The sequence below is a fragment of the Carcharhinus amblyrhynchos genome, chromosome 15, assembly GCF_965287045.1.
Source record: "Carcharhinus amblyrhynchos chromosome 15, sCarAmb.v2.hapA, whole genome shotgun sequence".
NCBI classification, from domain to species: Eukaryota; Metazoa; Chordata; class Chondrichthyes; order Carcharhiniformes; family Carcharhinidae; genus Carcharhinus; species Carcharhinus amblyrhynchos.
Window position 1 is genome coordinate 51585849 of NC_137338.1, and position 21666 is coordinate 51607514.

Here is a 21666-nt window from a genome sequence, read left to right on the forward strand (position 1 = left end):
TGTGGGAGTTTGCGCATTCTCCCCGTGCTTGCGTGGGTTTTCTGCGGGTGCTCTGGTTTCCTCCCACACCCCAAAGATGTGCTACTAGGCTGATTGGAGGTAATAAATTGTCCCTAAATTAGTTTCCCTCAATGTGGAATGCCAAAGCATAGATAAAGGTCACGGGAGAAGGGGGGGACTGGTAATGACAAAATGGCGGCGTGGGCTTGTTGGGCCAAAGGGCCTGTTTCCCAGGCTGTTTTTGTTCTTAAAACAAAATCACCAAAATCCATGCAAATCCTTTGCTTGCTCAATGCCTGTCAGCATTTCATGGTTAGTAATATCTGGATGATTAGCAATTAATGAAAAACACAAAAATAAAATTATTAGTAACAAGAAATAATATGGAATAAAAGTTTATTGGACGTGTGACCTGTTTCTCCCCCTTTTAATATCTTGGATAGGTGTCTATGCTCTTGATTTCCAACATGGTGCTTTAGGCATCACACTGACCATATTGTTACTCACAAAAGCAGCAGCAACACAAATAGCTTCTTCCACTTGCACAGTTGAAGAGCAATTCTTGTGAAATCCCCTGTGCATGTCTATTAGTGCAAGGGTTAATATTGCAGCATCTTTCTTTGGTGGTCTACAGAGTCTAATTTCAAAATCCACAATATGTCATACAAAACCCATCCCTGAGCCAATTTATGCCCCTTTGTAATAATCCCAGCAGTATCACTGACATTTACATTCTACTGATGACAACAGCATAGCAAAATGCTGCAACATTCGCTGCCTTTCTGCTCCCCCAACCCCAAGGGCACAAAGAAAGAAAAATACTCTGCTGCAAATTTTGTTTTCTTTCTGTAAAAACAGTGTGAAGAAAATATGCAACAGAGCTAATGCAGAAAAGGAATTTAATAATTTTAAAACAGAAAATGGTTATGGCTAAGTTAAAGAGATATTGCAGATCTTAAGTTTGTTGACAACCATATTTCATAAGTTGCTTCTCATCTTGATTTACATTTTATAATTAAGGGGTTTACAATTTATCAATAGAATGATTTTCTTATAGTGATGGCCAATAATGAATTACAGACTATTTACGTTTGAAGTTAGAAATGACTGCTGACTATGAAAATTTCAATGTGTTTGCATGACATTCCTCTGCAGTTTTAAAGGAGACATGTTAACCCACTCAAGATAATTAGCTCCTTTGAAATCGTGGACAGAGGAACAACGCACAATTGCATGCTATTCATCTGCTAATATTTCCAAAAGTAATTACCGTTCTTCTCTCATTATCTTTTAGTATATCTCATCAGGAAAGTGCCCCCAGGGACAGCACTTCCAAAAGATCACACCTGGTTATGAAACTAAGCCTTAAGTTCGCTGGTCTAGATTTTCAGTTTCAACTTCTTTGCAAGTAGAAAAGTTTTATAGTTTACTGACAAGTACTGACAGGACAGCCTCAGGTGTTCTTCATGTGCAGGTGGCTTCCATATAACTTCAACATGGAGCTTTCTATTTACTTAACAACCCATCACCCACTCCAATGTCCCTTCTCCTCCTCTCCTGTAGTACTCATTCAAGCGACCATTCCTCAAGTGGAAGGTACAGCAGTGAGTTGCAGTAAGCAACAAGACAGTGGGAAACACCATAGACATGCACAATTCTATCCTCTCTCAACCAACACATATGTTGCAGCAAATCAACAGACAGGAATTAGGAGTTGAAAGCCTTCATGATATTTCTTTAAGTCCTTTGCTACCCCTTTAACTGGGACAGCTCAGTTAATTTACAACCATGCTATACACTTAATGTTGCGGTGAGATTAGGCAGTCAAAATATAACATTGAAACCAGTTACACCCACTTTTTCCTTTATACATTTTGTTCACATTAATTGTGTTAGGGACCAATCAATCCGACAGTTAACTGATTGAAGAATTTAAAGGGAACGAACTTCCAATGCGAGTTAACTAAGAAGGTTCAAAACTAAGATTATCAGAGTTTGCATGAATTGGGAACCTCACTACATTTAACAAAAGGCTGTTTCATGGTGCAGGCAAACAAAGGTTTCAATATATTGCATCCAGAGTTGGCCACTCATCTTGATATTTGGGCTCTTTCTTCACTACGTAACTTATGAATCCTTGCTAGAAACTTCTTCATCTGGACAGTTCACTACCTTCTTTGGAAAACCTCCAAGAAAACTAACTGCAATTTTGGTTTGTCTCTTTCAATCCTTCCCATCTCCTGCTGGAACGCTTCTCTTCATATATAAAATCCTCATGTTATTTTATACCTAGCACCATATCAATGTAAGTAGTGGTGAGTTACTCATGTGATCTTGGTCAGAGATCAAAGAGATGTCCATACTGCCAGGGTGGGTGAAAAGGAGTAGTGGCAATGATGACACTTCCGAAAATGCGAGGGTATCCTAGTCAACAGCAGAACTTAAAAGATGCAAGAGCTAAATTTAAAAAACCAAAGGAATACACATTACAAAAACAAAGGACACACAGAGTTCCAGGTTAATGGCTTAATCCACATTCTCAATAAGAACATAAGAACATAAGAAATAGGAGCAGGAGTAGGCCATCTAGCCCTTCGAGCCTGCCCCGCCATGCAATAAGATCATGGCTGAACTGTCGCTGCTCAGTTCCACTTTCCCGCCCTCTCCCCATAACCCTTAATCCCCTCTCTTATCAAAAACCCATCAACCCGCGTCTTAAAAATATTTAGCGAGGCAGCCTCCACCACTTCAACAGGCAGAGAATTCCAGAGATTCACCACCCTTTGAGTGAAGAAGTTCCTCCTCAACTCCGTTCTAAACCACCCCCCTTTTATCTTGAGGCTGTGCCCCCTAGTCCTACTGTCTTTTTTGAGCGGGAAGAGTCTCTCCACCTCTATCCTATCCATCCCATTCATCATCTTATACGTCTCAATGAGATCTCCCTTCATTCTTCTAAACTCTAACGAGTACAAGCCCAGTTTATTCAGCCTCTCCTCATAGCTCAACCCCCTCAACTCCGGTATCAGCCTAGTAAACCTCCTTTGCACTCCCTCCAAGGCCAAAATATCTTTGCGCAGGTGCGGCGCCCAAAACTGCACACAGTACTCCAGCTGCGGCCTCACCAATGCCCTATACAGCTGCAGCAAGACCTCCCTACTTTTATACTCAATCCCCCTTGCTATGAAGGCCAGCATCCCATTTGCCTTCCTGACCACCTGCTGCACCTGCAAGCTGGGTTTTTGCGACTCATGCACAAGGACCCCGAGGTCCCTCTGCACCGTCGCCTGCTGCAGTTTATAAAACGTCAGAAAAAAGGATGTCAAGAAAATCGATGATTCTGAACATCATGTGAATATGGAAATTTAAGCACTCCAAACTCAGAACAATGAAAATCATTCATATTTTTGCGAAATGCCAATGGAACCGAAAACCACTGTGGTGTATGAAGGCTTTAACAAGATGCCAGGGTTTATGGTGTTTTAATAAAACAAGAAAATGCACTGATTGTTGGGACATTTTTGAAGATGTCCTTTTCTCAATGTTGGTTAATATTCATTGCTGCCCAAAGCTCGCTTGTCCCAAAACCGTAAAATCCCACTGGAGATCAATGGATCTTCTCTGCTCCGTCCCTCACCCATTCTGATTCCTGTGGCTGGTGGGGCAGGAAAATTCTGGCCCATAGGTTTGGAGGATTGCATTGCTGTCTCTGATGACTTTTGAGCAAAAGTCAGCATGGCCAGAACAAGTTTACATTCATCTCAACTTATCACTAAGGGTGGCAAAGAAAGGAGTTTTACACCTATAGGTACAATACTTCCATTCCAACATCTCTTAACAATCCACTTATAACCAAGTCATTATCCTGACCATTTCAATTCCTGTAAATGTTTTTTTATGAACTATTTTATCTGTACAAATTTAACTGCAGTTGTATGTCCACCAATGGCTTCAGCTGCACATCAGTGGGCACAAAGGAATGGCAGGCCCAATAACATGCCTTCGACAATCTGGTTATGCAAAGTTAACTCATACACCATGAATTACAGATACAACTTCCTGACAACGGAAAAACATTGTAAACACCTACCACTGTAACCTTTCTGAGCTGTTAATATTAATGATATTATAGCAGGAAAAGCAATAATGGGGTAAAGAGATTTCTTTGCAATTGGGCAGTGAAGAAAAAGAATCCAAATTGGGACAACATTCAACTTAAACAGACAAACATTTTTGATTCCGACATTCATCCTTAATCCAAAATATTCTGTGAATGCAACTTAATATCTCCGGAAATGCTTTTAATGACAGATTATTTATCCTTATAAAACTGTGTGTTAGTTTGTTTAAATCCACAATATAAATTCATGCAGCAATGCAACAAAATGGGTGGGGGTCGTATTAACTTCCCATGGAATACAAATTTTATTGGTGCGTATAAGATCACAGAGAACATTTAAGTATTATGGAAATAATAAGTGTCTCACACAATACTTACGTTTCTAAGTTATCCCCCTCCAGAACTGTCTGTACTGGCAGATATCCCATCCGAGGATGTTTTGCAAAGTATCTCTTTGTTCGGAACTTGTTTTTTAATACCTTGGCGAAATCTCGGACATCTTCTCCTGAAGTTGTCTGAGGGAAATGCAACCGTAAATTAAATTCTGCACTAATCCTTCAGCTGGAAGTTATCATTTATATTTTGCACACAGTAAATTTGAACAAACATGTCACAGAATTAAAGAAAAGAAACATTAGTTGTATCTTTGTGACCATTACACTGTGGAGTTGCTTCTGACAATAAACATCAATGGGAGCATAGGCATCATCTTCGATGTCAAGGGAGCATCACCACAACTGACGAACCACCTGTGCTTTTTTTTCCACAATTCATTTATAGGATGTGGATGTCGCTGGCTAGGCCAGTATTTCTTGCCCATCCCTGGTTGTCTTTGAGAAGATGGTGATGAACTGGCTTCTTGAACTGCTGCAGTGCCTGAGGAGTAGGTACACCCACAGTGCTATTAGGGATAGAGTTCCAAGATTGCTAAACAAGATTTTAAAATTCTATGTGAATAAGAGTTTGCTTCTCTGGCTGGCACAGCAACAAAGCTGTATTCGGTATCAATGCTGTTGCCTTGGGAATTTTCCCATCCCACCCACCATGGGAATCATAGTAGACGGGAACAGACCATGCAAAGATCCAATGACCTCGGGTGGGAATTTCCGGCCTGGGGGCAAGTGTAGTCAGAACATCCCACCTATAAGAGTCTGCAGTGTGCTTAGGTTTGCAGTTTCCTGGAATAGGACACAAGATCTGCAAAAGACTCCTTCGAACAGCCCAGAAGAACTTTTAGACACATCGGGGTGATCTTTCCCCGTGTGTGTGAGAGAGAGGGAAAGAAGGAGTGGAGAGAGGTTTTGCGTTGGAAGATTTGGGATGCAAGTTGGAAGCTAGCAGGAAGAATATTGGGAAATGAGGTTAGAGGATGTGGGCTCAAAAGAAGATGGCAAAGTCTCACCATGATGTTGCTCCTGAGGCACAATATGTAATTGTTCTCATTTTTGAGATAGAACTTTTGAAGAATTATAAATTAATACTGGTAGAAATAGTAAGGTGGAGATTCTTGTGCTAGAAACCAAGCTTGTGATTTCTCCAAAACTGACTTTTTAGGTTTAATTTCAATAATTGGGACAAGCTGCCATCACTTGTCTTGCGTTCAGGGGCAGTTCACCCAATGCAGGGTTCAGATTTGCTACCAAATCCGGCACATTTGAACAGTGAACTGCAAGAGGGCCAAGTATAGGCCAGCAGTGACTGTGGAGCTGGCTGAGTCAAGCCTGCTAATCCACTGAAGGGCAAGTAAAAAAAATGCTCCCTGCCATTTCTTCAGCATTTTCTTGCAGCCTATTAAGAATTATTGTTTAGGATGCTGCAGAACTGGAAAAGTTGCTCAGATCTTTACAGCACACATTCCACGCCTTTTTGCAGAAAGGTCCTGAAACAGATGCAATACCTTTCTTTGTATATTTAAATCCAACCATCCTCAACTTTCAAGTCTAGCCAGACACTTTAAAACAGTACAGACCAGCATAGAGATGGCCATGTTGCCAGTGCAGATCAGATGCAGGACTATGTGCCCAGAAATTGCTAAAAAGATATGAAACACATTGTACTCCAATGCATCCAAATAGGTTTTGCTGAATGTGGCCCGTACCAACTGCCAGGATATCGGCTCAAGTCCACTGTACAAAATTAGTTTGACATCACTGGTCAATACAGTTAAGCAAAGGTCTGTGGCCAGATTGATAGTCACAAGCATGATATTACACCAACTGTTCATAAAATCTGGAGCAGCTGTCCATGTTTAAATCTGGAAATTATGAGAAAGGATAATAACAGCTGCCACTGGAAGTGCCTCCATAATAGAAAGTGCAACTGGAATAAGAATGAAGGTGGATTATCTCAAATCACAAACACAATTAATCTTCAAACACTAAACTTTAAGGTTTTCAGTTAAAGGGCATTTTCAATTTGCAGAGCTATTTGTTCTTTTACTGCTGCATGGATTTATGTTAGCTAAATAAAAATGAGCTAGGAAGTATAATTAATTAAACTGTAAATGAAGAAATTGCAAATGAATGATTGCTGGGATTTTAAGCTTTTACACAAAGACAAGAATGGTTAGATCTTCTACTTTCCAAAGTATTCCATGCCTTGTATTTTGAGAATGTTGATGCAACATAAATAAAATAAACAACCCATTACTGATAGGCAGAAAAAAATGCCTACACAATATGGCTGAAATCTTCTGTCCTCGTTTGTGGCTAGGATTTTCCAGTACTGATGGAAGTTAATGGGAATTTTGACTGGAACTCCAAATTTTCCATTCTGGCTCACAATGGATCCCCGCCACAGACGAGACTGGGGAATTCCACCCCAGGTCACTTTAATCTCGGTTTTTTTGCTCAAAACTCTGGTTTTAACACAATCAATTCCCAATAAATGTAATGGAAATTCTTGATTTTCTAATGACTTCAGGGTCAGAAACATGGTTCCACGCTTCATTTACAAGTACAATGAAAACTTCATTAGAACAGAAATGAAAATAACTGCACGTTGGCCACCGCAGTAAAGCAGAACGGGTTTCCATAATAAAGATGGAGATGACAAGTTAGCAATCTAATAATGTTCTACATGGTTAATGGCAGCAGATGGATTTTAATTTTTATTTTGCTGTGGAAATTTCTCCAGCCGTATGCAAATACGATTTTGCATGGTAGTTTCTGTGATGAATTAATGAACAAGTGGGAAAAGTTTAGACTGGTTGGAGAGAAAAGCAGCTAGGGGTTCTCAACCAGGAAACCCAACCTTGCTTTTAAATCTAAGCCTAACAATATTTCCAAGGTCCACCGTGGCTGCTCACTATTGGCAAGATCTTGCAGCCCCACCGGAGTCAACTGTGATTTACATTCCCCACCCCAGCCAGGGGTCAACTTTCGTGGCACCGGAAGTCCACTCCCGTGAAATTATTAGGAGTAATTTTTAATCAGCTGCCTGCTTCACATCTTTTCAGAATGTTATTGCTAGTAAGCCAAAATTACCCCATTATATCTTTGCTTGGGTAAAGGAAAAAGACTGACTTACACTTATATAGCACCTTTCCCCAACTCAATATATCCCAAAACACTTTATAATTTATAAAGTACTTCCGAAGTGCAGTCACCGAGTTGGGCATAATTCCACCGAAGCAGCAAACATCCATATTTTTTTCTCTCCTTTATCTGGGAAATCTATACCATCCTGATCACTGTATCAGTTGAAGACAGTTAACGCAGCACTAAACCACAGATCATGTTTGGAATCATTCCTCATTTGTAAAGCTTAGCTGCTTACAGGATAGTTTCAGTGAATCTATGAGGGAATTCAGATCTCAGATCTAACACCAGCCTTCACTGTGCTTAACTTGTTATTTATTTTTCAGTCAGTGAACAGTTCTTCCTATTTCACCTGGAGGAGTGTAAAAGCAAATTCCCTTCCTGAAGCCTTTTCACATTGGGAGAGGGAATCTCTTTTGGCATTCAATGATTTTTTTCCAATCAACTTTAGACACGCGAGTCTCCCTACAACCATTCTGAACCAAGAATGTGAGGCCATTTCCCACAGTGAGGTATGAGCAGAAGAGTTCATTCCTGCTCTCAACACTGAGGAGCAGAATTAATGATATCTATGCAAACATTCCTGAACTGGAACCACAAAAATTCTCCCAATGCCCATGGTATTGGAGCTGTCAAAAATAATGAAAGAAAGTCACCGCAACAATACATACAATTCCACAATTAAGGAAGAGTGAATTTTGAGTTCACAAGACCTTGAAAACTATTGTTTTGTGAGCTATCTTTGCTTTGATGTGTCATTCATTTACTGCAACATCAAGCTGGCCACCAAATATATTAATATCCAATTAACTTTTGATGAAACTGGTCTAAAAGAAAGACAAATTTACATTTACAGAGGCAATGTGCATTGTTGGCAAACCTTGTGGAAGTAAATGGAGTAAAGATGGAACACCATTAAAAACATTAATCTAATTTTCACACAATCACTTCCAGCACGTTCATTTTTTAGTTCTTTATATAAAGTTGCATGACTGAATGTCAGAATAAAACGCTGCCACAACTATCTCAAACACCCAATGAAACTGGCAAACTGAAAGCTCAGTTACTGAAAGGGCTGTTTAGTTAAGAGGATACAGTGAAAGAAATGACTATGATTCTGCATTTTGCATATGCAGTTCATAACTTACCGGTGTGCAGTATTCCACCATTGGGTAATGCATTTTATGTCCTTTTGCTGTTCGACCAGAAAAGAAGCAGCTTTGGCAGACATCATAATTAAAGTGCTTTAAACTTCGGTACCTGTATTGAAAAAGTTCACAAAAAAGTGGGTGAAACTACATTCCTTGCACCTCTTGAATCTAAATATATTCAATTAGAATGATTTGCGCAAAGTCTCCTTATCCTGATTTTACCTTGCCTGGACCAGGGCTACTAAAGAGAACTGTCATACTACTTAGGGCATCAACCACCTCAGGTCAAATTGCAGATCACGTCATCATCCAGTGAATGCTGTATTTTACAGCTGATCCACTGTGGAATTTTGTAAACGTATAGTCTATACTAATACTGTTTATACCCATTGATAAGATGATCTAGGTTCAAGAATATATTTGTACTTTTCAACCAAAAATCCTGCCATCAGTGGCAGAAGCCCTCAGCGCCTCAAAAGCCAGTCTCAGTGGCCCAAAACTGACTTCTTACTTCACCCTGAGCTACCTGGAAACATCTGCAGCTTGCCAGTCTTATTTAAATGAAGCTACAGAGTCTTGGCCTTGCCAGTTCCAGTGCAGGAATTGTTTCCTGCATCCAGTTTGCACAGGCATGCTGACACTATCAAATTTTTATTCTTTAGTCTTTGCCCAACCCCTTGCCACCCCATACCATTCTAATTCTTTCATAATACGTCAGTTGTCACACTACGGTTAACATGAGGAGTTAGGAAATACTTCCGTTCCTTATTTGGGGCATGAGATTAGACCGTAGTAAACTGATCCAATCAGTTCTGTCATTTCCTCACACAAATAGGTTTTCCAATTTTTTTCAGCTTTTTTTCATAGAGATTAGATAGCTACTTTGTTGTCTAATATAATGTACTGTATTGTATTCCATACAAATAGAAAAGATCAATGAACAGTATCAATAATGCTTGCTTTTTCAATGCCTTCTAAAGTCTCTCCCATTTACTGCAAGTGAATGCGTGCGTGCGTGTGTGTGTGCGCGCGCACGTATAGGAATTGATTCAGTGGAAAGTTTCTAAGGCCAACTGAAGATAAGCTGCAGGTTATGTTCTGAAAGGTATTTTTGGGTACGTTAACATTTGAATATCAAACTAAAGTGAAAACCAATGTCAAAACTCAGCTGTGAACATCCATGTTTATCAATCCATGACTTGTAGGAACTTAAGTCCTTCTATACAAGGTTCTGGCTGTGTTTATATACTGTCTGGGAGGGTGAATGGATATTTGTGTCATTGCATAGTCTGGTTCTCCCAAAGTTTGCTCGATGAAATTAAGTAGGTTACTGAGGATCACACAAGTTGTTTAAAGGTTTGGTTTCAATGACAGAGCAAGATTGTTTGCAAATCATTTTTTAGACTGCTGGAAATGTGAAGGGAGGTCATGTGGATAAGTACTTAACTGTTGAAATGATTGAATGAAAGTTGCGTTACAGAAGCCTTGAAATTCCTGTAAATGCACAATGACAGAACTTCAACCAGATTTTTGTTTATGTGCCCAACATTATTAGGCACGTATTCAAAAATGGTATTCCAGTTTCCCTAATACAAAGCACGTAACAACACTTGGAAGCCAGGCAACATATTTTTGTTCTTTGCTTCTTATTATCCATCTGTACTTTGCCTGCTGTATTATTATACTCCCTATTCACAAGGTGCTGCAGTTGCAGGGAGGCAGTGGAAAACCCCCTCTGTTTACTTACTGCCTAATTCAGGCAGAAAATTCAGGGCTAAAAATTTGTCCAATGATTATTATGTGATTGTTTTGAAATAAACAGAAAGAGTAAAGCTTCTTAATTTCACACAGTTAAAACAATTTCCTTTCTGCCAATTAAAAGATACAAAATCTCCATGATGGAGCCATGAATAAAGAGTACCTACAACTTTTAATTGTTGTGTTCCAAAATTTTCCACTAAGGTTTTGGATCATTTATGAAATGATTTCAGTTAAGTAGCAGCAATAGACTATGGCTGGAATTTTCCAGCTGCTTATGCCAGTGGACAGGGCACTATTGCCACGGGTTTCCCAGCAGCAAGCGGTGCATCTAAACGGAAAACCCATTGACAGTGACAAGACAAGAATATCTCGCTGCCGTCCACTGCTAGGCCGGTTGTGTGAAAAATCCTGCTTCCCCCTTGTGTACCTGAATCCAATGATAGGACATTCCTTGCAGATATTGCACTTGGCCTGGTGTTTGGCAGTCTCTGCTGCTGCCACTCGGTGAAGCACTGGCATCCAGACCACAGACTGCGGCTCCAGCCTCATCCAATCCAGGAACAAAGCTGCCTCGATCTCCGGCTTGTTGTTAGCCTTGGGTGTGGAAGGGAGAAGAAATTCAGAGCAATAAGTTCTGCATGTTTGACGATTTTTGGGAAGTTAAGGCAGTGCTGGCACAGATTTCTAAATGTTGTACATTCTAAATTCATGAACAGTTAAAGCTTCAAACAAGTAGCAGCTGCATGGCAACTAAAAGGGTTTAGTATCAGAAAATAATGAGTTAATAGAAGGTTTATCTTTCTTTGTATATCACACTGAATACAGGACAGAGCTGAAGGTAATGCTGTAACAAAGGCAATTAGCTCATGACTGTGATCCTGATGGTTATTAAGAACTTGGAATAAATGGAGAAATTGTATTGATTTCCCATAACACAATGTGGCGCCAACCACCTACTAAAGAAAAACAAACACCAGTCCCATGTGACAAAACATACACTTATATAGAGAATAGTGTACAATTGGAGATTAGAGGACCTAAAAGTGGTCATGTTTATTGCTCGTTTCCTTCCAAAATGTATTAAAATCACTTTGCTGCAACATTTTGAAGTCTAATTAATTCAAGTATTAACAATGTAAATCGTATTACACTTTTCACCGGAGACCAGAGATGCAGTATACAGGAAACAACTGGAAGAACAAATAGGCCGCACTCCGGAGCTCGTTAAAAAAATACTTTTCAAAATGCAAACTAAAACACTGAATCTACACTTTGAGCTAGAAACTTGATTTGGGCAATGGTGCAAAGCAGGTAGTGTCAGGTCAGCCACCCACTACATGGAGTGCAACAGAACTGAGTATCAAATGTTGCATCTAACAGATCATTTTACACTATCTTCCAAGGCATATTTCTATCCCTTTGCGGTTTCTTCGAGCATCCTTCTGGGTAAATAAACCAGGATGGGGATAATTTTGATCCCGCATGATGGTGTAAAATAGGTGATGGCAAATTATGGCTGGAATTCTCCTATCTAGTCTGCCACGGGAATTGTAGCGGGGGGAGTGGAGCTGACACTGTGGCGGACCATGCAAAGGTCCACTGATCTCAGGCGGGATTCTCCAGTTTTGATACATGTGTGGCCGAAGAATCCCACCCCATATCTCTGATTTTATATTTTTGACCTGTGCTTCCATTGAAGTTGGTGGAAATAAAAATTGGGAAGAACCTTTAGAACAGGCTGCCGATTTGCTGTCACCAGCTTCACACTAACACATAAAAGTCAAAATGACTTCTGTTGTCACAGTAAGCTACACAGGCCAGCAGCACCAACTTGTCCCTGGTTCAGTGCTGAATTATCTGATCTCAAATGTAATAAAAGTGCAACTTGGATACTCATTAATGAGTAGAAATAAATCAGGTTGGGGCTCCTTCCTGGATGAGAATGAAAAAATACAAATGCTGAAAAATGTGAAATAAGAATAGTATTACTTGAAATACATGGCAAATATTAAAAAAAAGGTATATGAAAGGTCAAGAATTGATGCACAGAATCTTTTCTCGCCTCATCAAATACTGACAGGTGCTCCCTGTATTTTCAGTAATATTTTGGCTTTCCCATTCTCAAGTATTAATTAATTACACACACAAAAGGCCATTCAGCCCAAAAGTCCGTTCTGCTGTTTATGCTTCATACAAACCTCCCATCCATCTTTATCTAACCTCATTAACAAATCCTTTTATCCATACCCCCAATGTGTCCATCTAGCTTCCTTTTAACTACATCTATCACATTGAAGCCACTGCCTGGGTAAAGAGGTTTCTCCTGATTTCCTCATTGAGCCACTAGTTCTTGGTCTCACCTGCAAACAGAAACATTGGCTGGAATTTTCCGGCCCCTCCATGACGTGACCCACCATGGGAGATGCAGTGGCCCAGCCAAACGTCCATGGACTTTCAGTGGAATCAGATTATCCTGGCAACAGATAGAGCTGGAAAATTGTGCAAATCATCTCTACTTCTATCACCTCCCCTTCTTAATCATAAACACCTTCATTAGGTTCTCAAGCGGTCTTCCCTTTCAAGGGAAAAATGCCTGTTCACTATTTCCTAATAGGCATAATCATTCAATTCTGGTTATCATTCTAATAAATATTTCTTTCATTTTCCCCAGTGCCTTTGTACCCTTTTAAATTTGGAGACTAGAATTTATAGACGCCTTACAGTGCAGGTGGCCATTTGGCCCATAGAGTCTGCACCAACTCTCTGGCACAGTATCGTACCTAGACTCTCTCCCCATTCTATTCCCGTTACCCATTCATTTCCCATGGCAAATCCAACCTACACATCTTGGGACACAAAGGGGAAATTTAGCATGGGCAATCCACCTAACCTGCACATTTTTGTGCTGTGGAATCTTCACACTATAACAAATATTGTCTAACCGAAGTTCTATACAAGTTTAACATCATTTTTGTTTTTCAATTCTACCCATTTAGAAATGAACCTTAATGATTTATTATTGTTATGGCCTTATTAACCTGTGTCATTACTTGACAACCTGTACAAATCCTCCAGTTCCACTATCCCATTTAGACATTATTTTCAAAGGAGTATGCGGCCTCCTTATTCTTACTACCAAAATGTACTACCTCCGTACTTAATACGTTGAAGATCATTTGTCAATGACATGCTCGTTTCCAACTTTATTAATGTCTTCTTCTATTTTGTCACATCCCTTCTCTGTGATAACTAGATTCTCCAAGTCGTCCAAAAACTTTGAAATTGTACATCTGGCTCTCAAGTCCAAATCATTTCTGTAAATTGTGAACCCAGCTCCAATCCTTGTCAAACACACTTTCCTCTATTTGCCTACAAAGTAACAACACTTATTCTTTACTGTTTCCTGTTTTGTCGCTAGCTTGCTATCCGTTCTATTTTCCCCTTAGTTCCACATGTTCTACATCTTAGTCATGAGTCTATTAGGAGTTACCTTACCAAAGGCTTTACATAAGTTCAAACACATTATGTATCCCATATTCCTCTTCTCTGCACTTTCTTAGAAGAATTCAATGAGATTGGTCATGCATGACCTCCTATTTGAAATCCAATGGAAAAAATCCATGCGTTGATAGTGGGATGGTATTTGAAACCCATCACAGGTCAAACGAAAGGTGTCACTCATTGTCTGAACATGTGAAAAACCACCATTTGGCGAAACACCAGAAAACTGAGTGACCTATGGAACCACTCCTCCAGCAAGAAACAGGCTTAATAGAATAATAGGAACTATCAAGAAAACAACAAAATTATATCATGCTTCCTTCTGCAGGCATTACAATTGATGACACAACTCAATGGAGTAAAGATAATGGTGGTGAAATCCACCTTTTGCAGAATCACTTTAGTACTCCATTTTGCACCAGAGCTCAAGATGAATTTTACCCGAGTGAGAAAATGGCTGAATTCAACTCATGATCATGATGAAATTTTGAGGGTGGAAAATTGGCAGCAAATTGACTGGAAAACAAAAATGAAGCTGTGTATTCAGGTTTCAAAGACTTCAACCCATGCCAGCCAAAGTGAATAGTTTATATTTCAAGTCACCGTGGTGAGACAGGACTGATAAAGTGCAGCTGTAGATCACAAGTGATCCTTGAGCCTGGCAAACTAGCTGTTGTAATCCTGCAGTTCTTTGTTCTTCCTGTTTGAATTTTCTGGGCCTTCGAGGCTGGGAAAAGATTGTGCTCCCTAACTGGTGAATAAATTATAAACCACAGCAACCAAATTCTTAAAGCATATCAATATGTTGTGTTCAATTTTACACATGAACTAGACGCTCCATGGTACAAATCTCATGTGTGGAACAGGATGGAAGAATGAATGGCTTACTCCCGCTCCTTCTACATTTCTTAGTGGCTGAAGACGACAAAAAGCTCAGTTGCTCTGTGGTATGGTAGAGGTTTGTAGGGATTTGTAAACAGACCCACAGCAGCACTTGCACAGTAGTGGTCCTTGTGCTACTATAGCTGCAATATTTATGTGACGATATCGATAGTTTCTTTTACCTGACAACAAGCCAACTTCGAATTTTTTTAAAAACTGTATTCATGCATTTGTACCTGTGGCTTTTCATGTAAACAGCTATAGGGATTTGGAGCTTAATGAATACACGTGGTCAGTGAACATAATTTCATGGTAAATGCATTTTATACCTAAGAGGATTTAACTGTAATTTTTTTTACATTCGTAAAGCATGTGATAAGAAGCTTATATCTTGCTGCACAGTTTGGACCTCAGAGCAGGTGCTGTAATCTGTGTAATCCCCGCCTATCAAAACTGTGGGCTCAGATATTGCAATGGAATAGTTCTACCGGATGGTATAATATTGTCTTACAACACTCACAATATATATTTTCTTTGACAAATAAAAATAAATTTGTAGGAGTTGAGTCTAACTGCATTCTCTATTCACACAGCCATTCCTTATGTCGCACCCTGTAAGGCGAGTGTCAACAAGGCATTTAAATATGCCAATGTCAAGCATTGTCTAATTGCAGATGCACATCTTCCAGCACATTTTTCCCATCCCAGCCCAGGCTGCTAAAGCTAATCTTTTCATTCCACACATTGCCCAGACTAAATTAGACCAGGGGTTCAATCTAGATGCTTGGGCACTGTGGTCAGTCACTAAACCATCAGTGCAGGCATCCAGTGCAATAAGTCCTCAGCTTAAGTCACCCTGTTTAAATCATTATGCTTTACTGCTGGTAACTTAAAGGGGCTGGTATTTGTGTTCAGCATCTGGAGTTTTAATGTCATTTGATGCTGGACTTGATGTAGGGTCGCATGAACCAATTGGTGCCATTTTGAAGTCATCTCTCCTGCTCCCCAGTCATTGCCCCATCCAGAATATAGCTCATCTTCATGAGCCTGCCACTCAAAATGGCTTTCGCTCTGTAAGTTGCTTTCTAGCCTCTCACTGCTCACAAATCTCGCCCATAGCAAGGGTGTGAAATAGAGAAGCAGGAGTGTTGGCTAGCAGGAGGGTTAGCGATGAATAGAAGAATGAAGCAGCTGGAGGGCTGGGTAGCAAGAATGGCACTAAGTTGGAGGGTTGGCAAATGGGAAGCAAGTAGCATTAACATGTTTCTTTGATATTTGTTATTTTATTTCAGGAGTTATTTAATTTTCAAATGTAGCAATTTATAAGTGTACAGTATTTAAACTTGCAATGATATATTGTTCAATGTTTTTCTGATGAGAGGTCCTCCTGAAATTTACATTGACTCTGATGGAAAATCTGATCTGTTTAATGACATATAATTTAAAGTAGCACCTTTCAAGCACACAATTACAATGTTACGCAAGGAATTATTGTACAACGTGTGGAAGGCCAATGGCTTACAGTTTTAAAACATTGGAAATGCTGCCTACTCCGTTGTACACTTTGTCATCTAAAGAGTTGTAAGCTATAATCAAGCTCCTTAAGACCATGCACCTAAAAAAAACCTTAGTATGTACTAATCATTCTTTTGCTGACATTTATGGTGGAAGGATTGTTGGATAATTTGGATCAGAATGTGTCAAGGGTAAATGGTAGTCTGAGTGCTTTTGTTGAGAATGGACGCTTCAAAAAGCAGACATTACTTTGCCATGAGAAGGTCTTTTTGCTAAATAAACAAACAAGAACATTTGTTACTGTGGCAGGCAATAGTCACCTATGTTATTTATTGCTCCTAAAGTGTCCCACTTGACAATAGGTACGTATGGAGCCTGAATAGTGCCAATTGGTCTAACATTTACAAAGGTGCTGACTAAAGAACATAGAAGTGATTGGATGTCAACATTTACACTCAAAGTCAAATACATTAGCATTAGACTTCATTACTCTTCCACAGGCTAGAGATAAATGAGACAGCAAGATAAAAGGAAAACTTGTCCTTCAAGACCACTAAGGGCTGGGAAAAGAAGATTGTGGCACGCTATGCTCATCTAAATTCTGTTCATGAAAGTTGTTCTTACTAGACTTAAATTGGATATATAAACCAGTTTTACAAAAAGTGGCTAATGCAAAATGTATAAGTGGAACACAAACCAGCTGATCTCTTGCCTAGTCTAAATCTGGTTCCGTACAGTCCAGGAGTTGTTATTTAGAAAGCAGGATTCGGATCAAATTAATTTCATTATACAGGAATATACGTGTGGTACTGTTACTGGTCTTTTACTGCATTTCCAATAAGTATAAATGCCGTAAATTCTTTTAAAGGATTCATGCAATTTTGAAGAAAAAAAGAGTTGCATTTATTACAGCTTACACAGTATTTTGATGAAGCATCTTTCCTACCCCAACTCGGTGTTAGAAACTAAATGAACAGAACCATATCAATAAGAACATAAGTAAGAGCAGGAGTAGGCCATTTGGCCTCCCGAGCCTGTTCCGTCATTCAGTAAGATCATAGCTGATCTTTCCGTGGACTCAACTCCACTTACCTGCCCACTCAGCATAACCCTTAGTTCCTTTACTGATCAAAAATCTGTTTTTGCCTTAAAAACAAATAGGTAGCTTTAACTGCTTTACTGGGCAGGGAATTCCAGATTCACAATCCTTTGGGTGAAAAAGTTCCTCCTCAATTCAGTCCTAAATCTGCTCCCCCTTATTTTGAGGCTATGCCCCCTTGTTCTAGTTTCACCCACCAGTGGAAACAACCTCCGTGTTTCATAATTTTATATGTTCCTATAAAATTCCCCCCTTATTCTTCTAAACTCCAAAAAGTATGGCCTCAGTCTACTCAGTCTCTCCTCATAAGCCAACCCTCTCAACTCCAGAATCAACTCTGCACTCCCTCCAGTTGCAGTGCATCGTTTCTCAAGTAAGGAAATCAAACAGGAATAAAGAAATCAGTCTCACCAGCACCCTTTTTGTTTTTATTCCAATTCAATCAAAACAAGTCCAATTCAGAGTCTCAACAGGTTGAGATATTCCTGATCCAAGCTGACAAGACAGGGCTCTTACTTCTTGTCTTGGGCTTGATCTCCCATGATTAGAGCAGGCATAACTCCTTCTCTAAGGCTTGATCTCATTTGCATCTTAGCCAAAAGCCGAGATGCCGCTTTTAAAAATTGATCCAAATTAAGTTAAAATGTAACCTAATGACTTCAATCAAGCACAGCATTTCGATACTACAGTTGATCTTAGCAAAAGGCCGAGAAGACTCCATCCCTCTAGCAATGAAGGACAAAATTCCATTTGTCTTCTTAATTACCTGCTGCACCTGCAAACCAATTTTTTGTGATTCATATCAAATTGGAAATTAATTCCTGGGAATCAGATACTTTTAAAAAACTCCCAAATTTTGCTTCTTTTACAAATAAATGTACAATAATTTATATTTGCTTAGTTAATGGAAGTTGTAAAACCTGATTGTGCGGCAGACAGATTTTTGTGTTTGTATATGATAGTGCTCAGCTCAGATCAAATACAATGATGAGAGAGTTTCAAACGATACAGGCAGGGAATTAAGCAAATTCTGAGGAACAGTTGCAAAACTTAAAATGTGTCCAGACATTAATATCATTGGGTGGAGAGTCTTGTGCCATAAACAAAATCATATACATCAGGTACTGACAAGCAGTTAAGTGAGCTGCAAAGATTACAGAACTTTCTGAAACACAAGTCATTATCCACAATGTGAACAAGGTTATCCATCCTTATGCGGTAATAAACAATATTCGTACGGGAACAGCTCATTCTATATAGATTCACTCAAGCAAATAGTAAAAATATTTTTATTCTCCAACAAAAAATATTGCAAGCATAAAATAATAACCTCTGAATCATAAATCCCATTTGGACCAAGACACAAAAGAGCCTGCCAACTGATTGCAGTTCCAATCAGTTACTGGATAAATTCCAGACTGTGGCACTGATTCGTACAGCAGTTTTATTCTGGATGCGCACTGAATTTTCTGATCTTGGCTAAGACCACAATTGAGCTGATATTACTGGCAGGCAAAAGAATAACAGGGTTCTTGCTCCTGGATTTCTATTCCATTCTCCTTGGGCGAAGTACATGTGTATGCACTTCAATTTTCACCACTGGTCTGTCACCCAAAGTCCACTCAAGAGTAAAAATTCACAGTAAATTATATAAATCACATCACATCATCCTGTACACGAGGCCAAAGTCATGTCAATAACACCTCAATGCTCTCTTGCCTAACCAACAAAACCACTACCTAAAATTTCTCATGAAGAAATGTTCTTCAATATATTGGTTTGGGTAGATATCATTTCTTCGGAAAATACAGAAAAGGAGAAAGGCCGCTGAAAATGCCTCTGATGCCAGAAATTGGAAAGAGGTGAGAGAGAATGATTGTGTAGAACTTAAACATGTTAATAAAAGCAGAAAAATACTGGGAGGGAAATGTATATTGGGTGGAAGTCCCTTCCAAAAATTCGAAGTGCTGGATTTGTGTCAAAACTGGAGTAAATCCCACTGATTTTTCAAAGCAAGATTTTCAAAATGAATCTCGCACACTCTGATGCACAGACAGCCCTAGTGTGAAATTCTGGGGGTGAGGCCTTTTCTCACTGGAGGGGCTGTCAACACAGCACTGAGCTGGCCACTGCGCACGCGCTGATCTGTCAGAGTGAAGATTGGCGCGTGTGCAGTAGCCCCACACTGCTGACCTCCCGATCACTGGTCAACCCTGCGGCCCCACCCCTCCAACCCCAATCGTTGTCCTCCCTCTGCCTACGAACCCAAATGCAAAGTGGCAGCGGGACCACCCCCACAATCTCCCTCCACATAGGCCCCACCTACCCATATGCCCTGCCCCACTTCTGGCTCTATCCCTTGGCACAGCCCCATGTCTGGTGGATGGTGCCAAGGTGCCTCTAAGGCATCGCCACTTTGCCCCTTGGACAGCGCTACGAGGCTATGCTGGCAATGTTCAGGAGGCATCCCACCCCAACATGCTGAAGGGCCTCCATAATCCCACCTCCGCTTCACTCCAGCTGGGTTGGGCCACCAGCTGTTGTAAACCCCCGCTGAAGTGAAACACTTCTGGCTGGGGGCACCGCTAGCGGGCCAAGAGATTTCCGACACGGGCCCGCTAAGGAAATGCAAATTCTCATTTAATGCGCAGAGGCCATGGCGACCAGTGGGGAGCCCACTAAACGGCCTCTGCTGATGTCGCCATGGCTAGCTGGAGGAATCGCCCCTATTATGTATCAGAAAACAGAAAACAACTCAGGAAAGAATGATTGGGTAGAGCATCTCAAACAAGAAATGGAAGAAGCATTAAGAAATTAAACAAAGAGGAAGTATTTCAAATAGTCACTGATGTCGGTTGAGGAAAGCTTACTATAGTCTTTTACTGGTCTCATAAACTGCTCCAACAAAGCTCAAGGCAATCTTCAAGAACAGGACTTTTTGGTCAAGGCCAGTGTTATCCATAGAAAATGTTAACCATTAACAATAATGACTACAGCAACACCTTTTCAGCTAAACTCATAACTTTCTTGGAAAATGCCTTGCACGCAATACAAATAAATGTGCTTCACATGTTTATAATTATTGGACAAACATCCTAATCAGTAGCCAAGAAGAAAAGCACGTTCACCCTCAGCTTTCCACTGGATCATTTATCAACAAACGATTGCATACATGGTGTGAATATAAATATTGAGATCACATTTCCAGTGACAATATCAGAAAGCAATTATTCACATCTAGATTTCAAATTAGCCACATGAGGTTAATGTATTGAACAACATTATCCTGGGCAACATGCAGCCTCTTAATATAATAAACTGAAATCTGTCATCTCAGCTGTTTCCTTATTATCAAATCTATTTTAATTTCATACCTGAACCCCACTCCTCCATCACAGGCTTTCCCTTTCCTCAGGCCTGCCACGTTTTTTGTCTTAGCAATTTATTCACCTTTTTTCTAATGTCTTAACGCTCCTTGACAAAGATGATCTGCTACATGGTCCCATTCACGATTCCTGCCTGGACCTGCCTATCACCTCAATACATGATATATATTTTTGCTCCTCCCCTTTTTTCTGCCTTCTGTTTCAATTTTTTGAAGGTTTCCATGGTGAGAGCAAGAGCATCGAAAACGACGAATTTATGGTTGCACCATGTACAAGTCTGCCCTGAAAAGAACAGGTGTACCTCAAAACAATTCCTTAAAAGAACTGATAAGCTGCAGGATTTCATGCAGACTATTCTTCATTCTTTTCAGCGCAAAATTTTATATGGTGTAACCATACATTTGTCTTCCTCTTGTGTTTCAGTTTTGAAAAATGGTCTAAACCCTCACCTGTCTGTCTGTTCTCTGTCCACTAGCTTGCTTTATCTGCTGGGTACTGGTGCTTTGTGCTTTTATTTCACTGTGAAAGTGTGAAGTATTACAGAAGCCAGCAGAATACACTTGGTTGCCTGTTCAAGTTCGAAGGCTCAAAATCAATGAGATGAGCTCGCAAAACAAACAGCGGCCAAACCTTTTGCCTACCCCGCTAATAAAGCTATCTTGAAGTTAAACGGAATGAGAAGTAAAAGAGCAGTCTTTAAATCTCTTCGCTGTTT

General features: G+C 40.0%; 1 protein-coding gene across 10 annotated transcripts in view; it reads right to left on the reverse strand.

Annotated features, from left to right (window-relative positions):
• dmd (dystrophin) overlaps positions 1-21666 on the reverse strand; it is a 1714977-nt gene that overhangs the window by 72244 nt on the left and 1621067 nt on the right. For all 10 annotated transcript variants that reach the window (XM_080203928.1, XM_080203931.1, XM_080203930.1 and 7 more), the window contains 3 exons: positions 10996-11162; positions 8805-8916; positions 4496-4632 (listed from right to left, as the gene is read on the reverse strand). In XM_080203928.1, coding sequence (XP_080060054.1) covers positions 4496-4632; positions 8805-8916; positions 10996-11162 — 416 coding nt within the window. The remainder of the gene's footprint in view (positions 1-4495; positions 4633-8804; positions 8917-10995; positions 11163-21666) is intronic.